The sequence below is a fragment of the Pseudonaja textilis genome, chromosome Z, assembly GCF_049901715.1.
Source record: "Pseudonaja textilis isolate UNSWEBS1 chromosome Z, rPseTex1.2, whole genome shotgun sequence".
Lineage (NCBI taxonomy): Eukaryota > Metazoa > Chordata > Lepidosauria > Squamata > Elapidae > Pseudonaja > Pseudonaja textilis.
The window spans coordinates 92,332,037-92,353,152 of record NC_142008.1 but is presented as its reverse complement, the minus strand read 5'-3'; the positions used below and the strand labels follow the sequence as shown (position 1 = coordinate 92,353,152).

At 40.4% G+C, this 21,116-nt stretch overlaps 1 protein-coding gene across 2 annotated transcripts in view; it reads right to left on the bottom strand.

The window, feature by feature from the left end:
- Positions 1-21,116, bottom strand: part of RAPGEFL1 (Rap guanine nucleotide exchange factor like 1) — an 87,071-nt gene that overhangs the window by 6,235 nt on the left and 59,720 nt on the right. For both annotated transcript variants that reach the window (XM_026717502.2, XM_087916989.1), the window contains exons 10-13: positions 16,188-16,278; positions 8,325-8,375; positions 7,444-7,531; positions 6,366-6,430 (exon numbers count right to left, since the gene is read on the bottom strand). In XM_026717502.2, coding sequence (XP_026573287.1) covers positions 6,366-6,430; positions 7,444-7,531; positions 8,325-8,375; positions 16,188-16,278 — 295 coding nt within the window. The remainder of the gene's footprint in view (positions 1-6,365; positions 6,431-7,443; positions 7,532-8,324; positions 8,376-16,187; positions 16,279-21,116) is intronic.

Below are 21,116 nucleotides of genomic sequence, written 5' to 3'. Positions count from 1 at the left end.
CAGTTTCAGAAATGAAGTTGATGGGAAGAGAATAGTCAAGCCCATGATCTATGGGAAGTCATAGGGCTCATCATTCTTATTCCTTTTATTTAACATCTAAGTAGAGCTGCTAGGTTAGGCCATCTGCTGTTTTGGGTCAATATTATCCATATGCTGATTTGGCCAGCCTTGGTGAGGGCATATATGCTGATGATGTTGTCATACATCCCCTAACTGGGCTGGCCAAATGATGTTGTTGAAGTCTTCCCAATATCTGAAGGCTGTGAGAGTTTTGTGCATAATCTCAGGGTCCTCCTGGACTCAAGGATCTGCTTGAAGAACAGATGGCAGCTTTGGCCAGGAGAACCTTCACATTGGGTGAATCAATTATACCTTTGTGAATAGGAGTCCTTTCTTACAATCCTCATGGCTTGGTGATCTCAAATTGGATTCTGCAGTGCACTATATATGGGACTACCCTTGAAAACAATTCATAAATTACAGATGGTACAAAATATAGTGGCACAAGTGGTGGTAAGTCAGCCATGACATGCCTATACAACATTCATGCCCCTTGAACTACACTGGATATTCTTCAGCTTCTGGGTGACCTTTAAGGTTCTGGTTGATATTTTTAAAGATCTAGATGTCATAGGACAATGGTGGCTAACATTTTTGGGCTCCTGTGCCAAAAATTGTGTGCGCGCTTGCGTGCCAGCACCCAGAAGGCAATGTGCGCTCCCCACGCACCCTGCACATGCATGCGCAATCCCCCCCAACCCCCTTACCTGCACTGCACCTCAGCTGATTTTCAGCCCTTTTGGGGCCTTTTTCGGTCTCCCAATGGCTTGAGGGAAGCTTCTGCAGGCTTTGTAGGGCAAAAAAATGGGCCTGTTTCATTACTTCCATTATTTCCAGAAATACAGGAAGTGATGAAATGGCCCTATTTTTCAGCCTGCAAAAGCTTTCCTCAAGCCTCCAGAAGGCCGAAAAAAGCCTCAAAAAGGCTGAAAATCAGCTGTGAGGCATGTACATGCGCAGTGAGGTAAATTTGCCTGTGGCTCACGTGCTGGCACAAATGGCTCTGCGTGCCACCTGTAGCACCCGTGCCATAGATTCGCCATCACAGTCACAGAGCCTAGTTTTCTGTTTCCTGAGACTTCTGCCTGCCCTGTAAGATCTAGCAGACTTAGCTTATTCCTGATTTCATCAGTCAAGCATGTCATCTAGCAGGACCCAGGAAGTAGGCCTTCTCTGTTGGCAGGAGTTGCTGTCTACAATAGCATTCTTCCCGTGATTTGCATGAGTTCCACTTTATGTCCTTTTAAAAAAGTATTAAAAACAGCTCTTTCTCCAAGCCTTGGGTTAGGTTGATCAGTGGTGGCAGGAGCCTTTTATGTCTATTGTTGAGAAGAAATTTAATATACCTCCAGATACTGATATTTTTGGGGATTTATTTATTTATTTTATTACTATTTTTATATATTAAGCTGCTCAGAATTTTTAAATATAAATTAATCAATCCATTATTTTCAGTAGAGGTAAGATTCAAGGCCTATGAATAGTACAACGAAGCAAAGCCCTGTAATATATAAAGTATTATCTCTCACCCACAGAGGGATGCTGAATGGGATGCACTATTTCACCAGTAGAGGGAGGGTTCTATCAACATAATGAGAGTAGTCCTATTGACACCAGAATATCTATCATCTTATCTGTTGTTTGTTTAACATACAGCTAGCTTTGCTATCAGATTGAATTATTCTCATTTTCAGGATTCACTAGAAGATTTTGTTGAGAACCGTAACCAAGCAAGGATCGGCGAGACTTTAAATTACTAAACAAATCTTTTGTCATTGTATGTATGTGAAAAAAATAAGAGGAGAGGAGAATTGGTATATTTCTGCCTTGAGTTGTATATGAAAAAAGAGGGAATAAAATTTACATATATCAATTTACAGACTTTATTAAAAATGATTGCTGACCTTCTGCAACAAGAATCATATGAAATGCTCTTTCTTTTTTCCTAAAATTCCTGAAATGCCATCTAAGATACACGCTGTTAAAAATGGCCAAAAGCAAATTAAAAAAAAAAGATTACTGCTCCATATTCTGCTGAGCAAGTTCTTTTGAATAAACAAGCTCGCTGGAAATACGTTATATGAATAATTACAGAACTTTTCTTTTTAACAATTGGAAGAGATGAATGCCCAGCCTACAAGTAATTCTGCATTTCACACAATGCACATTTAGGCCAGAGGAAGAGGGTGAGGTCATTAGAATAACTATGGCTTCACTGACCAAGATGTAGCTTCATTTATCCTACCACCACTACCACCTCCGTCTCCTCTTCCCCAGAGACTAGAAAATCTGGGCCAACTCGGGCACTGAATACATCTCTCTCACACATGCACATTTGTTTCTTAACAAGGAGAACTGCAAGAGCTTCTGCAAAACTGTTGCCATGGTAACTCCACTGTCCCACTGAGCTAGGCACTGTACAGAAGACTCACCCCTAGATAATCTCCCCCGGGTAGGGGGGAGATGCAGGAGGGGAGGGGGCCTGAGCCCTCCCATCCTCCCACTGTCAAACTGCATTTGTTCAGCCTTGCTGGAGGCTAAAGTCAACCATTCCTACTCTTCCCCAGTCCTACAGCAGGGACCAAAATAACACTGAGTGTTTCTTGCAGCTTGTTACATCCTAGCCTGGTGAGCAGCCTCAGCAGGAAAGTCAGAAAAAGATGAGCTCTGAGGCAGAAAATTAGAACAGCTCTAGCCTCCAGCATCCATTTCTTCTTATGTCTTTGCAGAGAGAAAAAATGCTTTCGGACTTACTACGCAGCTGAACAATAAACCTGTATGCCTTTGGCCTGGGCTGGGGGTGGAAGGGATTTTTCTCTGGGTAAACTGTAAAGGGAATGGGCCTTCCTATTCCCTAAAACTCAGTCATCTCTGCTAGACCTTCATTTTCTCTTGCGCAACTTAAAAATATTTTGAAAGGCAATCCCCCCCGCCCCGATCTTCAGATGTCGCTTTGGACATCAAATGCTATGGGGGTGGGGTCACCATACTGAGCCAGCAATCTGTAAATCTGACCAGTGTGGCCTGGCATAAATACCAAGCCCCCACCCCCAGTCTTCCCTAGACCAGCCGAAAGAGCAAAGCCCTCTGCCCAAAGCATTTCTACTCCAGGTCAGGCTATTGACCTTGAGGATCCTGACACAGAGAATCATCCATAATGAGACAATTCCTACTTTGTCCCACATTGTCCCTGAAGCCCCTTGCTTGTTTGCTTGCTTCCTCTATTTTGCAATGGGAAAATTTCAGGGGGAATTATTAAACAATGTTCTTAAGGGTGAGATGCTACCATTCCAATGTTTAAATTTCCATTAGTGCTATAAATTAGCCTTTCTCAAGAGATAATGTTCCCCCCTATCTTTTTAGAAAAATAAAACTCTTTCTTCCATATATGCTCCACAGTTTTCCCCTACCCACCATTTTTCCCTTCACCTTCTTTCCCCAAAATAGTATAAGGTCTTAGAGCTTATGATGAATAAAAAATAGCAGGCAAAGAGTATAATTTGTGTTTAAAACTGGTGCTGTCATCTGTAATAATAAAAATAGTTTAATAATGGGGAAATTTGAATTTCAAATTATGAGATTTACTCTCCACCAAGAAATTTTTGGGAAAGTTTTGCTAAAATAAATACAAATCCATTACTTCTGCAGAAAATACTCCTGTTCGGGCATTATTACATCCAGGACACTCAGAGCAATACCTTCCTGCATGTATTGTTCCTTTAGCATAACAGGAAGAAAGGTTATATATGAAAACCAGTTTGGTGATGGCCTAGAAATTAGGACACTGAGTTTAGACCACTTTAGGCCTAATAGCTGGCTGGGAGACTGGCCTGTCACCTACTCTCAGCCAGTCCACTTCACAGGGTTATTGTAGTTACGGGACAAAAGAGGACAAGGAAGGAGTATTAGATATGTTTGCCACCTTGAGTTACTTATATGATATCTGGGGAGCCATTTCACCTTGATGGGAGTTTTGCCTCACTTGTTCTAGTGGAAAGGGCTACTTTGGATCTAAAAAAAATAATAATTGTGGAGGTCCAGAAGAAGAGCCTTTCAGCTGTGGCTCACACCTCTGAAATGTTCTCCTGTTGGAACTGTTAGATCCACCTCCACACTCTTGGCCTCCCAGAAGAGCTTGAAAACTTGGCTCTGTCACTTGGTCAGCGCCCGACAGAGCTCTGCCACGTTGAAATGGCCGCTGAATGGGTAGAGAAGATTCCCAAGATTGCCCACTGTACTAGTTTTTAGCTTTTTTCTTTAATTCCTCTCATTATAATTGTCTTGTAGGATTTCCCCACTTTTTATCATATTGTAAACTGCCCAGAGTCGCTGTATCAGTGAAATGGAAAGCAAAAAAAACAAAACAACAACAAATAAATAAATAAAAATGAAGGCAGGATAAAAATATATTAATACATTTAATATATATAATGAACTGAAGACTCACTTATGCCTAGCTGTGGATGCAACTATACACATGTGAGTTTCCATATCAGGGGAAAAATCTGCATTATAGGCCATCCCCTGCTTTGTCCCTGCAGCTGCAGGGAACAGGCAATGGTTATAGGAAGCTGATGTCATTTCAGAGATATCAGTAGGGGATAGGATTCAACCAGTACGCTCACATGGTAAGTGTTTTATGTTGAAGAGTGCCTGAATGGAGCTAATTCAAGAGGCCATCTGTGCACAGCCCAACCTCTTTTCTTTCCCCAATTGCAAAGGCTGAAACCTAGGCGTCACACTAGGACTGAAGGAAAAGAGGCACAGGAAATCTATACATAAATGCATAATCACCACCTATGCTTAGTCACCACCTTCTGCACTGTCTCCTATGTCACTTGTTATAACTGTGAAATGTTTCTTCTGAACTGTTCAGCATTGTAGGTTAATATTTTTAATTATATCTTAAAGCAAATGAACAAAAATATTTTTATAATAGTGTATAGAGATTATTGCAAAATAAATGAGTATAATATAGAGCAGCACCTAAGTTTTTTCTTAGCTATATGTGAAGATGGGTGTGTGTTTGTATCTGTGAAGGAGAGAAATCACACAAGTGATGTCTGGTGTAATAACGAAGTTGCAAATGCATCACAGCTTTGAATGTGAGCTCTTGGAAGAAACATAGCTTGGTGACAAAACATCTGTTTTAATGGAAAATGTTTTGAGATCACATTTCGCATAGGACTAAAAATCTTATCCTCACCTGAAAAAACATTGACAGTCATGTTGATAATTCCAGTCTAAACAGACCAGTGATAAGTCAGATTATAAACCTGAAATGTCTTTCATTTTTCTTTCCTGGATGCTAAAATAAGTGAAATAGTTTTGCCCCAGTAAAAAATTGAAACAGGTTTTAATTTGAAGGCACTTTATTCCAAAGAATTAGCTGAAAGAAATATCCCTGTTTAAATGATTCCAAAGCTTATAGATCCAGAATCAGAAATTTCCCAGCAACGTTTTGCAGGTAAGAAAAGCCTAGCCTTTCCCTTCAGAAGTCCCTTTTATAGATTGGGCTGGGAGAAAAGGCACTTAGAAATAAAACATTTATCTTTGTCTTACCTGTCACTTCATCCTAGTTGAGTGCATAAGAAAGTTCCACATAATTAAGGTATCAGTGTACCTGCCAGTGGCAGCAACACTGTGAGAAAACTAGCACAAATTTGGCAAGAAATAGACACAACAATCTTGCAGGTGCTTTTTTCATATTTATCATGGAGGCAAATTAATTTCATCAAGTGAGAGTGCCAAATCAGGCAGCATCTTTTTTGGCCTTTCATTGTATACAGTTTTTATAGTCTCACAAATGGCAAATCATCTAGAACTGCAACCAGACATTTAGCCCACTTTAGAAAGCAAATGTCTCTTACATGCATTCACCCTGCTGATGTTACAACCATCTGAATTAATATATCATTTTACAATTTTTCTGATGCTTAAAATTGCATTTCCTTATGGAGACTAATTTTTGTTTTAAGGACCCCCCTGAAAGAAGATGGGTTAGACCAGGGATCCCCAACCCCCAATCTGTGGACCGGCATCAGGCTGTGGCATGCCAGAAACAAGACTGTGCAAACAAGTGAAGCCCCATCCACAGGTTGCAGGCAGCCTGCAAAACTAAGCCCCCTCCAGTCCATGGAAAAACCTCTCTCCATGGCACCAATCCCTAGTTGGGAGCATTGAACAAACCTTAGATTTATTCCCTTTTTATTACATAATTATTCCCATTTTGTAAACTGGGAAATTAAAGTCACTATGAAGTACACAGTAAAGAAAACTGAGAATTATTTGATACATATTCTTACCAGCTTCTCTACATTGATTAATCCATCCACTAAGGTTTTGCTAGCTTCATGCAAAAATGTCAAGTCTGAAAAGAGGGGAAAAAGAGGAAAAGTAAATTGAGAGAAGGATGAAAAGCAACAATTTCTAACATCTAGAAAGATATGGCTACCAAGCAAATAATCCTTTTCTGCTGCAATTGGAATAGAATATAGCAAGTTAGAAGAAAACCCTCTATTTATGCTCCAAGGCAAATTTAAGTATTAATTTTGCTAATAGCTCAGTGTCTGTTATTTTCATGGAATTATATGCACGTATAAGAAAAACATCAAAAGCATCTGAGTAGGGATGTGAAACTTGCTATTTCCAGGAGACTGTATCAGTTTTGGAAAACAAGTTTTTGTCTTTAAAACACTATCACAAATAGTTTTTCTCAAGAATGGGTTGAAAATATTCATATACATAGGAGAAAAATAATAGTTTTATTGATAACTAAAATAACATTAAACTTTTTCCTGAATAAATTCTGCTTCTTGAACATTCTTGAGCCTCAGTGGCTAGAGTGCAGTACTGCAAGCTACTCCTACTGCAATTTGACAGATCGAATCCCACCAGGCTCAAGGTTGACTCAGCCTTCCATCCTTCTGAGGTGGGTAAAATGAGGACCCAAACTGTTGGGGGCAATAGGCTGACTCTATAAACTGCTTTGAGAGAGCTGTAAAGCACTATAAAGCTGTATATAAGTCTAAGTGCTATGCTATTGCCATCTTGGGAGTAACTAAGTACTCTGTAGATGTGTTCAATCCACAATCTTAAAGTTGCCAAGGTGGGATATCCCTGGCCCGGACTGATTAAAGAGGGAAACCACAAGGCTAAATCTCTCCCCGGACAAACTGAAAAACATTTTTTTTAATAGGGCAGAAAAGCACAATAGTAAATTGCTTCTGTGCTAGGAGAAAGACAAGCTGAGGATGACATCATCCAGTCAAGTTCTGTCAATATGAACCAGTTAGTAAATTTTGCAGAACAATCCTGAGACAGTTTTGCACACATTCCAGTTTGAGAAAAGCAAAGACTCCATATCCATAAAGTACTACTAACCTTTTAGGATGAGGGGCACAAAGGGGATAATGGGTGGTTTCATCCTAGACAGAACTTCTCTGTAGCTTTTATGATTCCTACAGGGATCCTGAAATGCAAAAAAGAAATGAAAAACTCAATATTTTCTGAGATAAAAGCAGAGACAGAATCAACTGCAGCCATTCCCCCACCCCCATTTTTAGTTAAATTACAGAGCCATGGATATATCCAATTAAATGTGTTAAATATGAATCCTTATGAGGCTAGGAGGTTCAAAATCATTCCAATCATCACAAAGACTGTTTGAACTATGCAGAATTACTTTGAAAGAGCAAAGAAAAAAGAGAAGGGAAAAATCTCTTCTTTAAAAATGTGGACCTTCAGGATGAAAAACCGTATCTAGCAGTAGTTTTTTTTCCCAAAATTTTATATCAAAATGTTAAAAGAGATTCCAGGCAACATTTTTGGCGTATACTTATTTCATGCTAGCTGACAGCAAAAATCTACAAATATTAAAAAATCTGGCATAGCTCAGTTGATGATATTAAAATCATGGGTCTGTTTTTCATATAAAATGTTACAACCAATTGTTCTAAAAGATCCTCAGTAAGCTTTCAAGAAAACTAGGAGACTACCTAGGACACTGTTAAACACTGTATTAAGAAAAGAAACAAATCAATGACTGCTAAAAAAAACATTAGAAGAGAGGGTTTGCAGCATCTAAACTGAGCTTATCAGTGGGAAAAGGTTTATCTTAATTTAAGGCTGATAATAAAGGAGGATTAAAATAAAATAATAAAATATTTGAACTAGATGCTCTTGTGCTTGCATTGCACACTTTTAGTTCCTTTTAGTCACCACTTTTTACCAACTCTTTTTAAAAGCAAATATGAATGATTTACCGTGAGGTTTTCAAATTTACGAAACAAGTTTTTAAATTTGCCTGGAAGCTTCTGGAAGAAAAACAAACAGAGTGATAATCAGAGATATAAACATTTCTAAATGGATAAGGTGTTTTAAAGCAATCCATTCAAAGCAGAGTTTGTCCTGTTCAATCTGTCTTCAGTGAAGGATGTGGGCTAATCTATCCAGACAAAAGGCTGCTAAGCGCTGTGGAAAACTTGCAGATGTTGACTGAAAGTAAATTGAGCAAGCTACAATTTAAAGAGGAGGAAGGCGTGTCTACCAACATTTTCCCTTCCAACTGTTTTGACAAAAAATAAAGATTTCTCCATGAGAAGGTAATGTGTCAGAAGTGCCCCAGTATAGAAGCTATGTATAGCTTCTGAGAAACATCTGATATTTTGGAGGAAAACAAATGACCACAATGAGGTTTACAATAATCCCTGGTTTAATGGAATTCCTTGTAAAATGAAGAGTGAAGCACAAACTCATCTCCTAATTTTCAGGCATTAGGTAGATAACCCTTTGAGACTTCATATAAGGGAAAGTAGTTAAACGGGCAAACCTGTTTAAAAATTTAAACTGATAATTTATGCTGTTTTCTAATGTTTTAGATCAGCTTTTTCAATGAATGTTAGACTGCATCTTACAACTAGAACCATCTAACATGGCCAGTTGTCTAGCAAGGACCATAAGAGAACTTGAGGAACCATCTCACCCTGAAGGGACTGGCCCACCCCACCCATGCTGGCAGAGGGGGCTGTCAGTCAGCATACTCAGAGGGGGCTGTCAGTCAAGAAACTTTGGTTGGTGGGGCCCAGGAGAAGAACCTTCTCTCCTGCGGCTCCTGCCTTTTGGAATATCTTACCCTCTGAAGTGAGATCAGCTCCCATCCTTCTGACCTCCTGCAAGAGCCTTAAGACCTAGTTCTGCCAGATGGCTTGGGCCCCAATAGGCTTCACACCAGAGATGGTTGATTAATTAAGAGCTAATCCCCCCTCATGCATCCAGCTCCCTACTCCATCTTGTCACAATAATTTTATTTTGTTTATATTATAATTTTATTGGTTTGGAATATTTGTATTTGATGATTTTAACGTGTTTTTAAGGTATAAGCCACTCAGTTGCTTTAAAATGAGATGGGTGGCAAATAAATTTAATAAGATAATAATAAGAGAACAAGTAGATCCAGGGGTGGGATTCTACCAGTTCAGACCAGTTCAGGTGAACCGGATGTTACATTTTCTTCTGGTTCACTGAACATTTCAACTGACCAGCTGGCCCCGCACACTGTGTCCCTCCCATCCCAGGAGTCTCCACACGATGCAGGGTCTGTGCAGAGACTCTGGGAGGGGAAAAATTGGGCCTTCTGGAAGTCTGAAAATGGGCCTGTTTCTGGCTTCCGGTGGGCCTCCAGAGCCCGGAGGAGGCCATTTTTGCCCTCCCAGAGGCCCAGGGGAGATCTCTTGACCCTTGGGAAGGCAAAAACGGCCCTCCTGGAAGTACCGGTAGACAGCGAACTGGTTGCTGGAATTTTTGAATCCCACCCCTGAGCAGATCTCTTCAGGTGCAGCAACCATTTTCAGGTTCATTCAGTACATTTAGGACTGTATTTGGCTAACTAGTGTGTTAAATCTTGAGGGGTGGTAATTTAAGCCCACATGCATTACAAAATGGCTCCCAGCCTCTTTCAATATACAATGAGTGATACAAGTATACCGTTCCATCCTGAAATATGTTTTGAATGAATGTGACTCCTAAAGATATGTATGCCACATAATAATTACATAGAATAGAGGAACTGGTTCTTGGATCTGAGCTAGATCCATTGAATCCATTCATAAAATACTTTGAGAGGTAACATGCCTCTCATAGACATCAGTCAGGTTATATAACTGCCTTTCGAGGAATCATTTGGCATTTTATTCCCTCTATATGAGGAAGACCACTGTTAACTTATTCAATTAACAGTTAATAGCCTACAGCAGTATATCTCTACAGGGCTAACTTTAAGATGTGTGCATTTTGACTCCCAGAATTCTCCACCCAACATGCTACAGGAGTGTCGAGTTCTGTTATGTTCAGAACTGTTCCAGAAAATAGGACAAGAAAGAACTAGTTTATAAATTACAAGAAAATACCTTTTAGTTAGACATTAGGAAAATAATTCCCAATCTAAGAGCTTTCAACAATGGAACAGACTGCCATGAAAATGGTAAAATCTCATTTATTGGAGGTGTTTAACCGTTATGATTTGTTAGAGATGTTGTAATATAGATTCCTGCATTAGTCCAGGTATTGAACTAGATAATCTTCAAGATGCCTTTCAACACTTACATTCTATGAATCTATATATGTATGTGTATATTTCTATACAAAAAATGTGAGCTCATATGTCTGCATGTTACTCATCTGGTTTTGTTTTATATATGGTGGTGTAGTGGTTAGAGTGGAGTACTGCGGGCTACTTCTGCTGACTGCTGGCTGCTTGCAATATGGTAGTTCAAATCTCACCAGGCTCAAGGTTGACTCAGCCTTCCATCTTTCTGAGATGAATAAAATGAGGACCCAAATTGTTGGGGCAATATGCTGACTTTGTAAACTGCTTAGAAAGGGTTGTGAAGCACTATAAAGTGTTATACAAGTCTAAGTGCTATTGCTATTGCTATTAGGATTTAGATTTGATTTTAGAAAGAAGAACAGGGACTCACTAAAGGCCTGACAGATATTTTATCAAAACCATTGTGCATATTTATGTATTATGTCAATTAGCTATTATGAGTTGTAAACTATGGTGCATTAGGCAAACCATAGTTTAATGTAACATGGAATCAGATGACTGTATAGCCCAAAGATTAAGATACTAAACTTTGTAAAAATTGTATAAACCCAACATTTACTCAGAACTAAAAATTACAACAGTAAATCTTAAATAAGGAAACATCTACCATTAATGGTGAAATCCTACTTGCTGGAACCCTGTTATATTTGAGGACTCTTCATGAGGAAGAGTCCTCAGATAAAAAAACCTATTGCTGAGTTTTCTGGATCATAGATGCTTCTTGTTTGCATCTCTGCTTGATGCCAACACAGTCTGATGCCAAAGATTATTTGAAATTATAGGAGGAGCCCAGCTATTAAAAACTATGTGTATCCCCAATTCCTGATAAACAGGAAAAGTGGCTCTTGCAAAACAGCCAAAAGGAACATTGTGAACGTAATGAACAACTTAGTGTCTGTATTTCTCTGTCATCCTAGGAGTTCCTAGGGGAAGATGAATTCAACATTCATTATATCGCAACTGTGAATCTTTCAACATGTAGTATCTTACAGCAGATAATTAAGGAATCTCAGTTTTCCATTCTATTGCTGTAACAAGTTTTTTTTTACCTGATTTTCAGAAAGTGTAAGAAAAATAATGAATTCTGGACTAGTCTTTTGATATCCTTACATTCCTTTTTTGCAATTACCTGTAGCCACAGGGGAAGGAGCATTAAAACAGTGATTCCATGCAGCACTTAATATAAAACTACTTAATGCAGCAAGCTCTTCCTTAAAGTCAGCATTATTCTACCATATTTACTTGGAAACAAGTATTATCCTCAGAAGAGACATCCAATTTTTATTAAAAGCTTTCTTTGCAGCTTTAGCTACTTTTCCTGTTTCCTGCTGAACCTCTTTGCCTCATTTTTTATTGCTATGAAGTGAGGTTTAGCTTTCATTCTTTATTTTCTTTCAAGATTTACCAAGCGAAACAAGGACAATTAAGGAGTATTTATCAGGTCTGCCAAGTAACACACTTTCAGTTGTAAGCAGACAGCCTACAATGAAATAAAAACACATTTTAGATGCTAACAATAATGCTTTGCATATAAATAGACTGTTGACAGACACAGATTAAATATGAGCATGTTAAAGATATTAGTACTTTCTAGAAGTGCTAAAACTACATACTACAAACAAATATTAAAAAGTACAATATAATAATTATAAAACCAGTAACTCCTAGTAAATTTACAAAATCTGAGTAAACAAAAACATTTTCACTTGTGCAACTATTTGTACAAATCAAGCTCTTTTGCTGAATGGTTTCTCAAGCAAGGCACAGGACAGGCTGAAAATATAGAAAAAATTAAATGCAACTATTTATTACCAGCATTGTCTGGCTACCAAGTTAAAAAAGGTGCAAAGGATAGCAATAAGGTGTAGTAACCATCTTTTCCAACACTGCTGACTAATAGTTCACCCCATTTCTCATTACTGTGATCACTAAAGCAAGAACGAGAGCAAATATACGTGTCCCAGGATAATCCTGCAGGATCCAATTTGGGTCAGTCATCAGGACTAGAGGTCTTCTCTTCGAAGCTTTCAGACTCATGCTGGAGCCCAAATCAGAGAACTTTTCTCTATCTGGGCTCCAGCCCGAGTCCGAAAGTTCAGAAGACAAAACCTTTGTCCCAGTGACTGACCCAGATTGGATCCTGCAGTAAAGCAAGACTAACATATAATCAAAGCCATTTACTGCGGCTCCTCAAGATGGCATTAACACTCTTTTACTCAGTGTCTACCAAAATCTATGGTAACCATGCTAAGGAAAGAATACAGAAAACTTTATAAACCACAATTTTTCAAACTAGGCAAGATGTGTGGACTTCAAACCCCAGAATTTTCCATGTTGGCTAGAGAATTCTGGGAGTTGAATGGCACAAACAGGATTTTTTTTGAAGAGTCAGTGGAAATTGTGGAAACAACATTCCTGTAATCAATTTTAGCTGTACCTAGTAGGACATCAAATGCCCAATTGGGAATTGAGACAGGAATGCCTTAAATTCAGGTTAGGGCCTGGGAGATTATGATAATTTACTGGCTGAAAATTCAATACTTCCTAGCACAAAATGTAATCACTAAACTGGTAGTAACTCCAGTTGAATCCCACCTCTGATTAGATGGAATAAATGGGATGCCTGAAAAATCTAACTTTTCCTAAGAGCAGAATAGCACTTTTTAGGGCTAGATTTAATATTCTACCTGCAAAGCAGCTTTAATAAAACCCCCATAGCAGAATGAATATGTACATGTGGTAATAAGAAAGTTAAAAACATCTCACATATCTTATTACACTATAAATTCTACAGGGATATTAGACATATATCTTCCTCTATTAGAGATATTTCTAGGGAGGCAGATCATTTCTATATGAACCATCTTCTCCAACACTCCAGCCATTACACATACAATGGCCAAATTTTGTATTGCTGCAGAGATAAGGCAAAACTGGTTAAAGAAGTAAAGACTTTTATTTTTTATCAACATCTTGTTATTTGTTAATAATTTTTAAAAGACATATTTTAGTGTATAGTTTTAATATATTAGATCTATTAGTTAAATAAGTAAACATATTATTGTAATAGGGATGTTCAGAGTATCATATTTGATACATGCCAATATATAATTTACCTATTTCTGTCTGTTGATCCTGATTATATTTATCTTTCATCCCCCTTTTTATCATTTTATATTATTGGTCACTGACTGAATAAAATGAATGAATAAATGAATGATTGAAAAACTGGTTTTGAAGACCATGCATTGTAAAATTGTCGAGTCTGAAGAACACTATTATAAACAGACCTAATCTTAATTTTTCAAGTCCATTTTATAATCACTCTATAAAAGGGGGTTAGAATCTGGGTCATATGGCCAGGAAGGGGTAGGAGTATAGAATGGAGGAGTCAGGAACATTCTAAATCACATGCTGTCCATATGCTTGGACCATTGAAATACTTTGAGGGAACTTTTCAGGATCATTTTTCTCCTGTAATACCACACCAGGCCTTTGTGTACCAAACTCAGTCTTTCTTTTGTGGGCTATTTTTCCCACCCTGAATTTGGATTTTTGTATTCAGTTTTGGAAGCCTTACCTTCTTGATGGCATTGTGACCCTTTTTACCAGTTTTTGCCCAACATTGGGTTGGAAATAAAAGATAAAATTCATACTTCACAGAGGTGGAAAGAAAGCACTAGAAGCAACTAGTTACCTTGCTTTTTTCTGCGGTATCAGCCATCCTGGTTTATCAAAATGGTTAAAAATGCATACCTCAAAATATTAGTATGTAGTACATTAGTAAATATTAGATATAAATATGCAGGGTAGATAAACAAATCTTATATATTGATTGAGTGATTGATTTGTATCACTCAGTCTCTGGGATATTTCTAGGCTAAATTAATATAAATACGTAGGTAGATATTGGAAAAGAAATAATAGAATGAGCTGGAAGGGACCTTGGAGGTCTTCTAGTCCAGCCCGCTGCTCAAGCAGGAGCCCTATTCGATTTCAGATAAGTATCTGTCTAGTCTTTTAAAAACTTCCAGTGTTGGAGTACCCACGATTTCTGAAGGCAAGCTGTTCCACTGATTAATTGTCCTCACTGTTAGGAAGTTTCTCCTTAATTCCAGGTTGCTTCTCTCCTTGATTAGTTTCCGTCCATTGTTTCTTGTCCTGCCCTCTGCAGCTTTGGAGAATAATTTGACCCCCTCTTCTTGGTGGCAGCCCCTCAAATACTGAAATACTGCTATCATGTCACCCCTAATTCTTCTTCTCTTTAGACTAGCCAAACCCAAACCCTGCAGCCATTCTTCATATGGTTTAGTCTCCAGACCTTTGATCATCTTAATTGCTTTTCTCTGAATTTTTCCCAAAGTCTCAACATCTTTTTTGTCAGTATGGTGAACAAAATTGGCTGCAGTATTCCAGGTGGAGTCTTGGTTTATATCTTGGTTTGCAACCCAGTCCTCACAGCTTTATTCAGAAGCAAGTTCCGTGGAATACATTGGGATATACTTTGTTGTTTCTTGGAAACTCCATGAAATTCCTTTATGAGTTCAAGCATTATCTAAGCAAAGGATGAATGACTGCTTCTTTGATACACCTGGATCTCCCCTCTCAGAGAAACTTGTTTCCTGATTCTTAGGAGTAATTATTATATTTTTGTTTTGCTTTTCATGTATTACAACCAGATAAGCTGGTTTTCATATATCACAACAAGTCCCAAAGAACTTGGTTTGATTCTGGCTTGCTATATTGTGCACAATCAGCTCCTGCAGCCTGCACTAAATCATAAACTATAGTTTAAAAAATAAAAACCATGGTTGCAGTAAATCATGACAAGAAGTGAACCACTGCTAAAAGGCCTTTTAGTGATGAATTGAAGTGTTATTTAAGCATTCTGAATTTGCAAAAAATTATACCAGCATCATGAAATTTGCTCTTGTTATTATTGACTCTGATCCTGCTTTCAAGTCACTGGAATTACTTACTTTTTTTTTAGAGTGATGAGTTAAAAAAAAAAGCCTAATAGATTTCATACCATGAAATTGACTTGGACAGTGCTGAAATGAGGAAAAATTTACTGTAATACATATATAATTACAATTCTCAATGAGATGAAGGCAATGTTCTAGACCCAGGAAATAGCACACAAAAAATGTTGCTAGAGAATCTTTATGACATGATTAGAGGCAAGCAAGCAAAGATTCCATAGAATGAACCAACTGAAATGAAGGAAATACTTCAGATTTGTCCAACTGAAATGCATTGTCATAATGAATTATGGATCTAATCTGGATCTAATGACCAGTAATTTTTAATTGTTTTTAGGATGATAATGGTACAATGAGAATTTGTCAGGATACATTTAAATTTTAAAACTTTATACTACACATCCTTGGCCATTTGAAATATTTTAGAAATATAAAAATTTAACTGCAAATTTGGGTGACAAAATAGTGCGTATAAGAGAAAAAGAGATAACTGAGATTACAAATACATAAAAATCAGTTTCTCTTCATCATCATCTTACCTCCCAGGTGAGGCGTAAACGACTGACAGGTGCATTGTTCAATCCTATAACCACAGCATAGAATGTTAGCATGTCCTGATGCTGTTTACATCTATGGGGAGAAAATAAAAAGAATCAAACCAGAATAATATTAAAACTAAACAGTTTCAAATGATTGTACCACCCCTGCTCTTAATTTAATTTAGTCTGATATCAGTAAGTAAAATAGGAGAAGCCATCTTGGCTGCTATCATAGCCCCCTTGTATCTATCACCTTACTACTTATATGCATAAGACATAGTGCCCCTTAAATCTTTATTACCTTAATTGCAGTCAAATGTTCTGCCCTGTTTCACTCTCGAGTACCATTTGGAAAAGGCGGAGAATGAGATGAAGAGGGGAAAAAATGGTGTGGCCTAAATTTGTGAACAGTCAAACTTCTTGTCCTTGTTCCTGGATGCCGGAAGAGAGGAGCTCATCTTAACACAAAATGATGCCATCATTCCTTACACTGTCCACACTACCAAGGGCTGTTTTGCCTCAATACAAGTGTTAAGTCGCAGGAAAAAAGAGACTTGAGACCAGTGTGACTTTCAGCTCTTTATTTAGTTCTCAGAATCTGCTCTAACCGCAGAGCCGCGGCAGCCTCTTTTATAGCGGCTGCTCATGGCTCGCGGCCAATGATGGCTCCTTGAATCTCCCACCATCCAGGTGGACCAATCACAAGGTAGCAATACGGGCCAATCAGAATAGGGTAATTGGACCAATCAGTAGGCAGTATTACAAGTATGCTAATATAGAACACCCCTCCTCTCTTGGTTTAGTCCAACCTACGTTACCTAGTCATGTAAGTAGGCGGGGCTTTTATGGTGTCTATTTGACTTGCGCAACTCAGTTGCGTTGTTGTCTTCAGCTGGTTCATACAGGATCACTGTTTCTCCCGTCCTTCTCCGTGGAACCTCCTGGAAGGGTGAGTCAGCCATGCCGCTCCCGCCTGGTCTACCCGGGCTGGTTGAGTCAGCCATGCCGCTCCCACCTGGTCTACCCGGGCTGGTTGAGTCGGCTCGGCTGCTCCCTTCCAGAGTGACTTCGTGTTGGCTCTCCGCTGCCTGCTCCTTTCTACCGAAGTCACCTCCAAGTAAGTAATTGTGGCTTCTTACTGGGGCTACTGGTGGTGTTGGTTGGCGGTTTATTGTTGGAGTTGGTTGTGTTGTTTCTTGTGTTAGTGGAGGGTTCCCCCCTCCCCTTTTATTTGCGTTTGAGGGGTCTCCCCCCTCTCTGGTTTGGTTATTATTATTTTTTAATGTTTGCTGTGGTTCTGGCGTGTGTGTGTGTTCTTCTCCTTCTCACCTAGGTTTGTTAGTGTTTCTTTCTAGTGTTCGTGATCTCAGTTGATCTATATGTCTCCTCCAGTTTCTTCCATCCTCAGGCTCTAGTCTGTATGATCGGGGTCCTGTTATCTGTGTTATTTTAGCCGGTATCCAAAGTGGGTCCCCCGTGAGATTTTTTGCGTAGATGAGGTCCCCCCGTTCCGAATGTGCAGTGCCTACTGGAGGAGTCTGGTGGTTTTTCAGGGCTGTATGTGGGGTGTAGCCTATCTAGGTGCGATCTTAATTTTCTGCCCATCAATAGTTCTGCTGGGCTTTTATTTGTTGTGGTGTTAGGTGTGATGTGTTGTATGGTTAGCATTTTGCAGATTTTTTCTTGGATGTCCCCCGTGTCTAGTTTCTCTATGGTCTCTTTCATATACTGAACCATGCGTTCCGCCCGACTGTTCATAGCCGGCCGACCCAGCACTGTCAGGGCATGCCTTATGCCCAGTTCGGCGAGGAACTTTTCAAATGTCAATGCCGTGAATTGCAGCCCGTTGTCTGAAACCAATAGATCCGGCAACCCATGTGTGGCGAACAGCTTCCTCAGCTGTCTGATGATGGCCTCTGTTGTTGTGGAGTTCATAGCACTTGCCTCCAACCAATTTGAGTAAGCGTCCACTATTATTAAAAATGTGTGTCCTTTTGTTGGGCCTGCAAAATCTATGTGTATCCTCGATCAGGGCCTCCTTGGCATTTCCCAGTTGAGCACAGGTGCACCAGGGGGTGTGGGTCTGGATTTTTGGCATTGTGTGCATGTTCCCACCCATTTCTCAAAATCCTTGTCCATCCCTGGCCACCATACATAACTCCTGGCCAGGGCTTTCATTCTTACGATACCCGGGTATCCTTCATGCAATATATTCATTACTTGTTCCTGAAGTATTTCTGGTATGATTACCTGATCCCCCCACAGTATGCAACCTTTCAAAACTGAGAGCTCTGTTTGTCTGATTCGGAACAATTTAAAAGTCTCGTCCGTATCGGTTTCTGGCCACCCTTTTCCTACCCAGTTTAAAATCCACGCCAGTCTTTTTTCTCTTGCAGTTTCTTTCGCGATGTCCACCGTGGTTATGGGTAGGTTTGGTAGAGTCTCGATTTGTAGTGTGGATGTGGTTGGTACCAGGTTGTCTTCCCGTTCAGGTAGGGGGGAACAGCTCAAGGCATCGGCATGTGATATGCTCTTCCCTGGCTGGTGGATTAATTTGTAGCTATAGGCAGCAAGGAACTCGGACCACCTTGTCATCCATGGTGACAATATGTTTGGGGTGGCCTTGTCCCCTGCGAGTATCCCGAAGAGTGGTTTGTGATCTGTAATGAGTGAGAAAGTCCTACCGTAGAGGTACTCATGGAATCTTTTGACTCCCGTGATCGCTGCCAGCGCCTCTCTGTCCAACTGGCTGTAATTTCTCTCTGCCTTGGACAGTGTTTTGGAGTAGAACGCGACCGGTGCTTCTCTCCCATCGGATAGTGTGTGGCTGAGTATGGCTCCGACGCCGAAAGGTGATGTGTCGCGGGTGACTGTCAGAGGCAAGGTGTCGCTGTATTGCATTAGCACAGATTCGGATGTCAGCAAATCTTTAATTCCCCAGAATGCGGCTTCTTCTCATCGCCCACAGGTCCAGGTAGCTGTCTTATCCAGCAATCTGTTTAATGGTTCCGCTGTCGTTGCCTTCTGTGGCAAAAAGACATTATAAAAGTTAATGAGTCCCAAAAATGCATGTAGTTATGTTTTGTTTTTTGGTCTGGGAGCTTCTTTGATAGCTTTGACTTTCTTTTCAGTGGGGTGGGTTCCTTCTTTATCTATTAGGTACCCCAGGAATTCAACTTTCTCGGTGGCTAGCTGGCATTTTTCTTTTTTTACTTTGAGTCCCGCCTCTTTAAATCTCTGTAAAACTTCCCTAAAGTGACTTTCCAATTGGTTTTTGTCCTTAGCTGATACCAGCACGTCATCGAAGTATGGCACCACCCCTTTGATTCCCTGTAATAGGTGCTCCATCAAGCTTTGGAACACCCCTGGGGCCACACTGACTCCAAATTGCAGCCTTTTGCATCTGAATGCCCCCCTGTGAGTCACAATGGTTTGTGCCACCGCTGTTTCGGGGTCGACTGCCAATTGCTGGTACGCTTGGGCAAGGTCGAGCTTCGCGAAGACTTTTCCTCCCTGCAATGAAGAAGGTGTTGTACCACTGGAACGGGGTATGCACTTTGTTGTAGCACGTGGTTGAGGGTGGCCTTATAGTCTCCGCAGATGCACACGGAACCATGTGGCTTTATCGGAGTCACAATTGGGGTTTCCCATTGTGCATGGTCTATTTGTTCCAATACCCCCTGTGCGATGAGCTTATCCAATTGCTCATCGATCTTCGGTTTTAGTGCGAAAGGGACTTGCCTTGCCTTTAACCTGATTGGAGCTATGTTCAGGTTTAAATGAAATGAAATAGGGGACCCTTGGCACTTGCCTAGTTTGCCATGGAACACATCCTGGAAGTCCCTCATCAGGCTCTCCTCCAGTCTGTCTCGGTGACACTGTTGATTCCAGTCACTCCGATTCCCAGAGGCGCGAACCATTCGAGCCCCAGTAGGCTTTGGCGATCCCGGTCCACGATCGTCAATGGCAGGATTGCCGAGTGCTTTTTGAATATTACCTGAAAGTGTCCGAGTCTGACTACGGGAATCCTGTTCCCTTGGTAGTCCTTCAAGGTCAGTCTTTGGCTCTCCAGTTCCTTTCTCCATATGCTTGGTATCAGGCACTGTAGTGTGTTCCATGATGCCATAGACAGGTATGAGCCAGAGTCCACCTCCATCTTGCATTGTTGGCCTTCGATGTTGACTTGCACGTGTACCTTTCGGGCATCGGATGCACTCAAATGCCCAATGGTTATCGTTTGGTGTGTCTCTTCCTTCCAGTAGGTTTTGTTGAGCTGTTTACTTCTGTTTTCTCGGCTCCAACGGCTCCCTGTCTGTCTTTCTCTGGTCCTGGGGGGGGTGCTGTCTCTTTGCCTAGGGCTGTAGCTCTTTTTATTACGGCAGACCCTAGTGATGTGTCCCCGTTTCTCGCAGTGCCGGCAAACAGCGTTGAGGAAATGACACTCGGAACGGGGCTGGTCACCTCTGCACCCGGCGCACTGGAACCCCAACTTACAGTCTCTCCTCTCCCGTCTGTTTTATTCTGACTGGAGTCTGTGTATTTCTTCTTCCTCGTCATTGGTCTCGGACAAGGATTCAATGTCCTCATGGTGCGTGGAGGTGGTGGTGGCCTTGTGGGTGCCCTCTGCTTTCTTCTCTTGGGCTTGTCTTGTCTCTGCTGGTGTTGCCGGGGTTGCCGTATTCATTAGCTGCATGGTGGCTGCTGATTTTTTTGCGGCTTCAGCGGCAGTGGCTTCGGCGATGGCTTTGGTGACTGTGATGTTTGGTCGGGTCAACAGTCGGCTCTGCAAAGTGAGATCTCTCAGTCTGAGGACCACACGGTCTCTCATGGCTTTGTTCATGTTGAGAAACTCACATGCACCTCCAATGTCCCTTACAGCTGCTACGAAATCCCTGATGCTCTCATCTTCTTTCTGGTCTCGTTTATAGA